The sequence below is a fragment of the Carcharodon carcharias genome, chromosome 4, assembly GCF_017639515.1.
Source record: "Carcharodon carcharias isolate sCarCar2 chromosome 4, sCarCar2.pri, whole genome shotgun sequence".
NCBI lineage: Eukaryota > Metazoa > Chordata > Chondrichthyes > Lamniformes > Lamnidae > Carcharodon > Carcharodon carcharias.
This window is the reverse complement of record NC_054470.1, coordinates 72458225-72470123: the sequence shown is the minus strand read 5'-3', so window position 1 is coordinate 72470123 and position 11899 is coordinate 72458225. Positions and strand designations below refer to the sequence as shown.

Genomic DNA, 11899 nt, shown 5'->3' with positions numbered 1-11899 from the left:
GAGAGTGGTGAATCTATGGAATTCATTGCCACAGAAGGCTGTGGAGGCCAGGTCATTGAGTGTATTTAAGAGCGAGATAGATAGGTTCTTGATTGGTAAGGGGATCAAAGGTTGCAGGGAGAAGGCGGGAGAATGGAGTTGAGAAACTTATCAACCATGATTGAATGGCGGAGCAGATTCGATGGGCCAAATGGCCTAATTTCTGCTCCTATGTCTTATGGTCTTACGGTCTTAACAGACCCCAAGAAGTGTAATTGAGAAATCCCTCAACAGCAGCATGGTAGAAGCCAAAAATCAACCTAGAAATGTGAGAGTGTGTATAGATCCAAAGGTCCTCAATAAAGCTGTGAAGAGATGTCACTTCCATATGTCAACAGTTGAAGAAATTCTGCCTCAACTTGCCAAGGCAAAGACCTTTGGTACCCTAAATGCTAAGGGTGATACTGGCAAGTAAACTTGGGTGAAAGTAAGTTTTCTGACTATGTTCTGGATGCCATTTGGGAGGTACAGATGGTTACTTATGCCATTTGGATACTGCACCAGGGCTTGATAAGATCATGGTTAAGGATTTGAAATATTTGAATACTAAAAACCCTAATCTACTGCCAAACATGTTTACGATTTGGCTAAAATCAGGAATAATCCCAGACAACAATAAAACCTGTAGGTGAAAGCAGAATACTGCAGATGCTGGAAATCTGAAATAAAAACATAAGATGCTGGAAAAACTCACTGGGCCTGGCAGCATCGGTGAAGAGAGAAACAGAGTCAACGTTTCCAGTCAGCTCTGAAGACGAGTCATACCGACTCAAAACATTATTTCTCTCTCTGCAGATGCTGTCAGACCTGCTAAGTTTTTCCAGTAGTTTTTGTCTTTATTTAAAACCTGTAGGATCATGTTAATCCTGAAATTTTATGATCCTCAAGGGCCCTTGAAAATATAGGCAACTGGAGGCCAATTATGATTGGCTCCATAATCTTAAGATTATTTACGAAAAATATCATGAGTAGATTGGCTAAGGCAGTGGAATTGAATAAGAGGCGAAAGGATTTTGTAATTGGCTCTTCCAGCTGCAATGAAAATATACAATTCTACAAAATTACGTCAAAGGCGCTAAAAGACATAGGAAAGATCTTGCAGTCATATTTATAGATTTAGCCAAAGCTTTCAATTCAATTGGCCACAAATTGATTTTCAAAAATATACAGTGGTTAGGAATTAATGGTAAATTCAATGACCTGATCGATAATCTATATAACAAGGCTTCTACCATAATTGAAACTAATAAAGGAAAAACAAATCCAATCTCAATGAAGGCAGATGTCAAACAAAGGTCACCAATGCTTTTCAATATTGCCACGGATACGTTATTGTGTCCGTTGGAAGAAAACGGTATTGGTTTTCAATTAAATCGTGACTCCAAAGAACTTTATGTGACATCTCTAGCCTTTGCTGATGATATCACTCTGCTAAGCGGTTCTTATACCAGCATTAATTCTCGAGAAATTTTACAGTAAGACTGGACTCAAAATTATTATCAAAAAAAAGCAAGTTTTTTTGTGTCATCTAAGAATAAAACATTTTATTACAACAATAAGAACCAATGGAAGATTAAAGGAAACGATTTCAAATACCTACACCAGGAGAGTTCGAGAAACATCTAGCAACGAGAATTGATCCCTGAGTCGGTCGCAGAAAGGAGGCTTCAAGTGCTAAACTTCAGTCTTGTATCGATAACTTAATGTTAGGTCCTCTTAAGCCTAAACAACATTTTGAGATTTCAAGAACCTATTTAATCCCTTGTTTCTACTATCAATTAGCTTGAAAGGAGATAAAAGCAAAGAGCTGCGGATGCTGGAAATCCAAAACAAAAACAGAAACAGACATACCTGGAAAAACTCAGCAGGTCTGGCAGCATCAGCAGAGAAGAGCACAGTTGATGTTTCGAGTCCTCATGGCACTTCAACAGAACTAAGTAAAAATAGGAAAGGGGCGAAATATAAGCTGGTTTAGCAACCCCACCCCCCTTCTTTAAACCAGCTTATATTTCACCCCTTTCCTATTTTTACTTAGTTCTGTTGAAGGGTCATGAGGACTCGAAATGTCAACTCTTTTCTTCTCCGCCGATGCTGCCAGACCAACTGAGTTTTTCCAGGTATTTCTGTTTCTGTTTTAGTTTGAAAGGAGCCTTCCCAAAACACTTATTGACCTGGATTGTATTATTAAAAAACTACAACTAAGAATATGTTACACCTCCCAAAGGATATTTCTGATGGAATTCTATATTCTAAAGCAAGAAGTGGCGGTCCTGGATTGCCTGAATTGGAAGCACAAATTCCCTTAACTATACTTAAGAAAACTGAATCCTTAAAAACAATTTCGAATGAGATAATCCGGGATCCTTTTTTACACAGTGGCGAGGCTTTGGTTCAAAAAAGGAGTCAGACCTACAAAATTAATATGATTAAAGATGCCTTAGCTAATACACCTCAGAATGGGTTGGCAGATGTGCCATTGGACCTGGAAACAGCTAGCTGCCAAAATAGGGAAACATTCCCCAACTAATGCGATTATGAACTTAATAGGTGGGCTGCATTAAATTTTCAGGGCATTGGCATTCCTTACTTTTACAGCGACAATGTTTTGAATCACTGGCTATGTTTTAACTATTTTAAACAGCTTGTTTTTATTAGAGCTATTTTACTCGGGTGTAATACCTATCCAACCAGGTACTTCTTATCATTATGCAGGCCTGTAAATATCATTAAATGCAGGAGGTGTAACACAGTTAAGGTGACCATTTCCCACATTTCTGGTAGTTGTCCATATGTCAAAAAGCAAGGATTTATCGACAGAACAAAATTCTCCACCTCCTCAAAGACAAAGCGCTCAAACATGGATATACCACCTACTTGGAGCCATACATTAGAACTGAAAACAGGTTATTATTTAAACCAGATATAATCTTTTGTAAAGGTGACAAGGTGTCTGTCATAGACGTTACAATTAGATTCAAAGACAATGATAATTCCTTACAGAAGGGAAGGTCAAGAAATACCAACATTTGACAGATAAAATCAAAGCTCTAACTGACAGTAGAAATGTGGAATTTTTTGGTTTCACGCTAAGCTCGCGAGGTAAATGGTACAAACAGAATAATTCATTGATGAGGTTTTGACGGATTGATCATTTCAAAATAATTTTTGCCTATCAAACCACGAGACTTGCTATGCTCTTAAAGTTTCAGGTTCTACAGATTCTTAGGGACAGTTGACTGTCGCCTGTCCATATTTTCACTTTTTTTCCACTTTTACAGCTTCGCTTATGTTTTATCAGTGTGTGTTTTATTTTGGGTTTTTTATTCCTAATTGTATCTGTTTTAATAATAAAGATGTGTATATTTTAATATTACTTTTAATTGACATCAACACATTTCAAATGATGAAGGAGTCCTATCAACTTGTCAATTTGAATGGATTTTCACCCAGCTTTCGAACCCGCCGTCGCTTTGGTCAGCCCTGTAGCTACAATGTTTTTACTTTGCCCCTTTAGACATTTTAACATCACCCGTCTCTGTGTTTCAATGGGAGGTACGCTTTTGCTTTCATTGACTGTGACCCCATGGAGGAGCCACATAAAGACTCCAAACATGCAAATGATATATTATATTTGCATTATGAATATGCATCTCTACTTCTGTGGCAGAGTACCAATGTAGTCAGCATGAGATATTCAATGATGTATCAGGTGTGGAAGCAATCATGGATGATCTGCTAGCTTATGGATGCAGAGACATGAGAAGAAGCCATCACAGACCATGACTGAAATCTAGAACTGCTGGAGGAAGCTCACCAGATGGACTTGAAGCTGAACAAGAAAAATCTGCAAATGAAGATGACTCAAGTCAAGTACATAGGTCATGTACTGACTGCTAAAGGACTTCATCTTATCAGAATAGATTATGAGCTGTAACAGAGATGCAGCCACCAACAGATGTGAAGGTGGTTCAACGATTTGTTGCAGTTGTGAACTACCTAGCCAATTTCTTGTCTAATTTGACAACAAAGGGTGAACATCTATGTAGGCTCACTGCAAAGGAAGTTCAGTGGTGGGGCACAGAACAATAAATATATTCAGTGGCTTCAAACAACTAGTTACGACAACACCAATGCTGAGGTGCTATGATGCCAACAACAAAATCACCCTGCAGTGCAACATCAGTGAAGCAGGGCCCCCATGGAGCAAGGAAAATCAGTTGCATTTGCATCCAGACCATTAATGCAAACTGAACACCGCTACGCACAGATTGAGAAAGTGTCTGACTATTGTCTTTGCATGTGAGCATTTTAACTAGTTACTGTTTGGGATAGAGAAAGTGATAGTAGAATAAAAACAAAAAAGAGAATGCTGAAGGTCTGAGATAAAAACAGAAAGTGTTGGTAAAACTCAGCATGTCTGGCCAGCGTCAGTGGAGAGAGAAACATAGTTGACATTTGAGTCTAATATGACACTTCTTTGGAACTGAAGGGCAACAGAAATGTGATGGGTTTTATGCTGTTGAAAAAGCATCAGGTAGAGCAAAAGGAGAAGGTCAGGGATAGGGTAGGGGACTGGGAGATTAAATAACAAAGATGTTGAGGAACAAAAGGCAAAGAGAGTAGGAAAGGTAGAAATAAAGGAACAAAGCATTGGCCCAGAGTAAGTGTTAATAGCAGAATAAAGGTCAGCACTGTCTGAAAGCAAAATAGCAGAATGTGTTGACAGCAGAATGGTCTGAAGTTGTTTAACTCAACATTCATAGCCCATGGTGGTGCGTGGCAAGATATAGGTGGCATAGAAGGGTGAGTGGAGGGCATAGGTTGGCATAGAGGCTATCAAGAGGCCATGTCGAGTGGGTAAAGGGTCATAGTTTGACATAGCGGCTTTAAAGGGTCCATTGAGGTGGATTGGCATGGAGTGTATAAGGGTATGATGGGATGGATGGGGAGCATGAGATAGTATGGTTTAGCATGGTTGGGGCATGGGGAGTTTTTGGAGGGTGAGGATGGTGAGGGGTGAGAGCTGGAGGGATGTTCCTTGTTTTAATCTTTATTTTTAAACTTTGGACATAGTGCCAGAGCCCTGAGCCAGGCCTTCTGCTCAGACCACCTCCACTTCTGGCATACAAATATATGAACAAGGAGCAGGAGTAGGCCATTCAGCCTCTCAAGCCTGCTCCGCCATTTAATAAGATCAAGGCTGATCTGATCGTAACCTGACATCTGCATCCTACTTACCGCCGATAACCTATCACTCCCTTGCTCACCAAGAATGTATCCACCTCTGCCTTAAAAATATTCAAAGACTTTGCTTCCACCACCTTTTCAGGAAGAGAGTTCCAAAGACCCACAAACTTCTGAGTGAAAAAATTTCACCTCATCTCTGTTTTAAATGGGCGACCCCTTATTGTTAAACAGTGACCCTTAGTTTTAGCTTCTTCCGTAAGAGAAAACATCCTCTCCGTATCCACCCGTCAAGACCCCTCAGGATCTTCTATGTTTCAGTCAAGTCACCTCTTACTCATCTAAACCCTAGTGGATACAAGCCTAGTCTGTCCAATATTTCCTGATAAGACAACCCACCCATTCTAGGTATTAGTCTGGTAAACATTCACTGAACTGCTTCCAACGCATTTACATCCTTCCTTAAATAAGGTTACCAATACTGTACACAGTTAACCAAATGTGGTCTCACGAGTGCCCTGTACAACTGAAGCATAATCTCCCTACTTTTATATTAAATTCCCCTCTTAAGAAATGATAACATTCTGTTAGCTTTCCTAATTACTTGCTGTACTTGCATGCTAGCCTTGCATACTAGGCAACTTCCTCAGTTCTTCCTGGGTTACCCATTCCAACTTCAAATCCTGCCTACGTCCACCAGACTGAAAGTCCGATGTCCGGGCAGCTATTTTTAAAGGTTGGGTCCCTGGAGCCTGAAATTCTCCTATATCTGCACACCTGACCTGGAACAAAAGTCTGAGCCCAGTAAGGAAGTACTGGAAATGTTTGGAGAAAAGGTAGAAATTAGGGCAAAACATTAAAGAGGGAAAGATACAATATTTTGGTCACATCATCCCAGCAAATGGTAAACAGAGATAATTATTAGAAGAATAGGTCAACAGAAGACACAGAAGACGGAAGTAGAGGAGAAAACAGGTGAAGGATATAATGACCTGAATGCAGTTGACCAATGTGGAATGTGTAAGGGCAACATAGAACAGACAGAGCTGGAGATCCATGGCAGTCAATCTTCGGGAAGGAAGATGACACCAATGAATGAATAAACAAAGCCAAGCTAAGAAGTTACATACAATTAACAATAAAATTCAACGTTTAGAATGTCTGCACTAACCGCTCCTGCTGCAGCTGGTGCCTTCCTAGAATCATGGAGCCACTGAATACAACTGAGAAACCCCTCCTGAACTGGCTCTGCATCTGATAATATCAGCTCTAAACCAACCCACATAAAAATCAGGACATCCCAAAGCACTTTACAGCCAATCAAATACATTTTTTGAAGTGTAGTCACTGTTGTAATATAGGAAGCATGGCAGTCAATTTGCACACTGCAATGTCCCTCAAATAGCAATATAACAATGGCCAGATAACCTGTCTTAAAAGTGCTGTTGGATGAGGGATAAGTATCTGCCAGGATATATTGTACAGTTTCCCTGCTCCTCTTCGAATAGTAACATGGGATCTTTTATGACCCCCTGGGAGTTCAGACTCTAGAATGGGACTTCAACCTACAAACTTTGGACTCAATGATGAAAGCACTACCACCAAGCTGATGCAGATTGGTATTGGCAAATGTTCTCATTTTAGTTTCAATATTTGGTATTTGCAAAACTAATGCCTTCTCCAAATCTGTTCAGGCAAGTTAAGGTCATGAGCGTTGTCATGTCTTGTCTCAGCCACCACATCAGCATGAAAGAGAATCAGCTGTTTTTTCCTGATAATGAATTACTGGGCAATCCAAAATGTCAAGGGCATTGCAACTGAGTTAACAGTATGAAAGGCTGAAATAAGGGCTCACAGGTTAAAGACTGTATTTTGCTTTTCAACACTTGCAGAATTATGAATCAGCAGGTCATGAATTTGAGACCCAGTCCTTGGATTTGAACAAATAATCTAAACTGGTTCTTCGGGAGGTGCTGCATTGTCTGTAGTGCCACCTTTCAGTTGAGACTTGCCATCTCAGATGGGCCAAAAAATTCCATGGAACTACTGGAAGCAGAGCGCCATGTTGTCTGGGTGTTCCTAGTCAATTTTCTCAACCAACATCAATAAGAAAGGTCGTTTACCTCATGTGCTTTCTTATGGGATCCTGCTATGTTCAAATTGGCTACTGCACTTGTCTGCATAACAGCAGTGACTATACTTCAAAAGTAATTCATTGGCTATGTGACATTCTGAGGACACAAAAGGTATAATATAAATGCAAGTTAGTTATTTACAATAAACAGAAATACAAAAGCCTGGATTTTCTTCTCCCGATGGAGGTGGGATTTGGGTTGGGAAACCTGAATCCTTGAAGTTTTTGACCATAAAAAATGAATTTCTTCTCCCTTTCTAACCCTATGCGATTTTCTTGTGGCTTTTTTGTAGATCAGGAAGGCCTTGGATCACAAACCCGCATACACTTCTTCTGAGGTATGGGTCGCTATTGTGAGCCCTATAGAAAATTTGAATTTCCCCCCACATGCTTTTTCCCTCTGCTTGGAAAGCCCTAAAAATCCCTGCCTCATTGACAGCTCATGACCACTGAGGGAAGCATATTAAGGAATTAGGAACATTCTCACAGGTAAATATTAAATGACTTGGCAACTTCAAATGTCACTAATAGAACTGTAATGTAATATAAATGTGTTTTTACTGCAGTGATTCATCGTAGAGCTCTGTTCTGAAAAAGTAAGTGGAAGGGGTGGCAGTATTGATTAAGGAGAACATTGCAATGCTGGAGGGAGAGACTGTCCCAGAGGGGTCAAAGACAGAATCTATTTAGCTAGAACTAAGGAATAAAAAAGTTGCAATTATATTGCTTGGTGTAGTCTACAGGCCACCAGCTAATGGGAAAGATGTAGAGGAACAGATTTGCAAGGAAATTACAGAGAGGAGCAAGAATTCGAAAGTGGTTATAATGGGGAACTTTAATTATCTGAATATAGACTGGGATAGTAATAGTGTAAAAGGCAGAGAGGACCAAGAGTTCCTAGAGTGTGCTCATAAGAATTTTTTACTGCAGTATGTTTCCAGTCCAAAGAGAAAAGAGGCATTGCCAGACATGGTTATTGGGAATGAGGTAGGCCAAGTGGATCAAATGTCAATAGGAGAATATTAGGTGAGCATCATTATTGGATCATAAGGTTTAGGTTGGCTATGGAAAAGGACAAGAGATAATCCAGAGTCAGAATAATTAACTGGGAACTTAAATCACTTCAAATTATTACACTAGAGATTCCAAGCAGTGTTTACACCAGTTTTGAATGCATGAAAGCACTTAACCCAATGAGAAAAGTACTCTAATACATTCCAACACTTAAACACCTAATATTCTCCTATTGACATTTGATCCACTTGGCCTACTTTATTCCCAATAACCATGTCTGGCAATGCCTCTTTTCTCTTTGGACTGGAAACATACTGCAGTAAAAAATTCTTATGAGCACACTCTAGGAACTCTTGGTTCTCTCTGCCTTTTACACTATTACTATCCCAGTCTATATTCAGATAATTAAAGTTCCCCATTATAACCACTTTCGAATTCTTGCTCCTCTCTGTAATTTCCTCGCAAATCTGTTCCTCTACATCTTTCCCATTAGCTGGTGGCCTGTAGACTACACCAAGCAATATAATTGCAACTTTTTTATTCCTTAGTTCTAGCTAAATAGATTCTGTCCTTGACCCCTCTGGGACAGTCTCTCCCTCCAGCATTGCAATGTTCTCCTTAACCAATACTGCCACCCCTTCTACTTTCCAATCTTTCCTGAACACCTTGTATACAGGAATATTTAATAACCAATCTGCTCTTCTATGAGCCAGCTTATAGTCACAACATCAAATTTCCATTGTCTATCTGCATCTGCAATTCACCAACTCTTATTTACCACATCCTGCACATGCATATACATGTACAGTAACCCTAATTTAAACTTTACCTTACTCTGAAACCACCTAATAACGTACTAAAACCTACTCTAGTGCTAATATCGCTCCCAGCATTCTGTACAACTTGGTATTCCTTGTTAATATTACCTCTGGTTCCCACACCCCTGTCAAGTTAGTTTCAACCCTCCCCAATAGTACGTGCAAATCAGCCAGCAAGGAAATTGGTCCCAGCTCTGTTTACGTTCAACCTGTCTGGCGTGTGAAGGTCCCATCTCACCCAAAGCTGGTCCCAATGACCCAGGAATTTAAAACTCTCTCTTCTGCACTATGTTTCCAGCCACACATTCGTCTAAGGGCATGGGGTTATGAGGGACATGGGGAATATGACTGGACATGGGGTATGTGAGGAAACATGGCAGGGCATGGAGACTATGAAGTGGAATGGAGGGGCATGGGGGAGTAGGGGGTGAGGGATGCAGCTTAAGGATCATAAAAACAATGCTGGGGGCTGGGTTGCTGCTCCTAAGAATTGAGGCAAGCCTTCCAACCAGACTGCCTCAGCACCCACACTTCTCCTGCATTGCATTGTGGTTCACAAGACCTGAGCCCTCCCCACCCAAGTCTCTCAACGTGGCTTTGTGAAGGGGAAATAATGTTTAACCAATTTATTGGAATTCTTTGAAGAAGTAACATATGCGGATAAAGGGGAACCAGTGTATACTGTACTTAGATTTCCAGAAGGCATTTGGTAAGATGCCATACAAAGGTAATGGCAAAAAATAAAAGCTCACAGTATAGAGGATAATATATCGGCATGGATAGAAGGTTGGCTAACTAACAGAAAACAGAGGATAGGCACCAATGGGCCTTTTTCTGGTTGGCAAGATGTAATGAGTGGTGTGCCACATGGATCAGTGCTGGGGCCTCAAATTTTTACAATTTATTTAAATGACTTGAATGAAGGGACCAAAGGTATGGTTGCTAAATTTGCTAATGACACAAAGATAGGTAGGATAGTGAGATGTGAAGAGGACACAAGGAGGCTACAAAGGGATTTAGATAGGTAAGTGAGTGGGCAAAGACCTGGCAAATGGAGTATAACATAGAAACATAGAAACATAGAAAAATGGAAGCAGGAGTAGGTCACTTGGCCCTTCGAGCCTACAGTGTGATCATTGCTAATCCTCTAACTCAACGCCATACTCCCACTCTCTCCCCATACCCCTTTATGCCTTTAGAATCTAGAAATATATATATTTCCTTCTTAAATATATTCAATGACTTGGCCTCCACAGCCCTCTGTGGTAGAGAATTCCACAGGTCCACCACTCTCTGAGCTTTTTTTAATATTCATTCACAGGATGAGGGTTTCGCTGGCTAGGCCAGCATTTATTGGCCATCCCTAGTTTCCCTTGAGAAGGTGCTGGTAAGCTGCCTTCTTGAACTGCTGAAGTCTACGTGGTGTAAGTACACCCACAGTGCTGTTAGAGTTCCAGGAATTTGATCCAGCGTCAGTGAAGGAACTGCAATATATTTGCAGGTTAGGATGGTGAATGACTTGGAGGGGAACTTCCAGGTGGTGTTGTTCCCATATATCTGCCCTTGTCCTTCTAGATGGTAGTGGCCGTGGGTTTGGACAGTGCTGTCTAAGGAGTACTGGAGAACTCTTACAGTGCATCTCGTGGCTGGTACACACTGCTGCAGTATACTGTAAGTCAGTGGTGAAAGGGGTGAATGTTTGTGGATGGGGTGCCAATTAAGTGGGCTGCTTTGTTCTGGACGGTGTCAAGCTTCTTGAGTATTGTGGGAGCTGCACTCATCCAGGCAAGTGGGGAGTATCCCATCACACTCCTGACTTGTGCTTTGTAGACTGTGGACAGACTGTGGGGAGTCAGGAGGTGAGTTACTCATCGCAGGGCTCCTATCCTCTGACCTGCTCTTGTAGCCACAGTATTTATATGGCTAGTCCAGTTCAGTTTCTGGTCAATGGTAACTGCCAGGATGTTGATAGTGGGGGATTCAGTGATGGTAATGCCATTGAATGTCAAGAGACAATGGTTAGATTCTCTCTTGTTGAAGGTGGTCATTGCCTGACATTTGCGTGGTGTGAATGTTACTTGCCCTTGTTAGCCCAAGCCTGGATATTGTCCAGGTCTTGCTGCATTTGGACATGGGCTGCTTCAGTATCTGAGGAGTTGTGAATTATGCTGAACATTGTGCAACCATCAGCAAACATCCCCACTTCTGACCTTATAATGGAAGAAAGGTCATTGATGAAGCAGCTGAAGATGGTTGAGCCGAGGACACTACCCTGACGAACTTCTGCAGTAATGTCCTGGAGCTGAGATGACTGACCTCCAACAACCACAAGCATCTTCCTTTGTACTAGGTATGACTCCAACCAGTGGAGAGCTTTCCCCTGATACCCAGTTTTGCTTGGTGTCCTTGATGCCACAGTCAGTCAAATGTGGCCTTGATGTCAAGGCCAGGGTCTCTAACCTCGCCTCAGGAGTTCAGCTCTTTAGTACATGTTTGAACCAAGGCTGTAATGAGGTCAGGAGCTGAGTGACCCTGGCAGAACCCAAACTGGTTGTCAGTGAGCAGATTATTGCTAAGCAAGTGCTGCTTGATAGCACGGTTGATGGCCCCTTCCATTACTTTACTGATGATCGAGAGGACTGATAAGGTGGTAATTGGCCGGGTTGGATTTGTCCTACTTTTTGTGTACAGGACATACCTGGGCAATTTT

The 11899-nt window shown here is 41.2% G+C and overlaps 1 protein-coding gene across 1 annotated transcript in view; it reads left to right on the top strand.

Moving 5' to 3' along the window:
• The first annotated feature begins 3856 nt into the window (after window positions 1-3856).
• Window positions 3857-11899, top strand: part of LOC121276758 (gonadotropin-releasing hormone receptor-like) — a 30876-nt gene continuing 22833 nt past the window's right edge. The window contains exons 1-3 of the mRNA XM_041185304.1: window positions 3857-3922; window positions 7651-7710; window positions 8288-8344. Of these exons, the coding sequence (XP_041041238.1) occupies window positions 3857-3922; window positions 7651-7710; window positions 8288-8344 (183 nt within the window). The remainder of the gene's footprint in view (window positions 3923-7650; window positions 7711-8287; window positions 8345-11899) is intronic.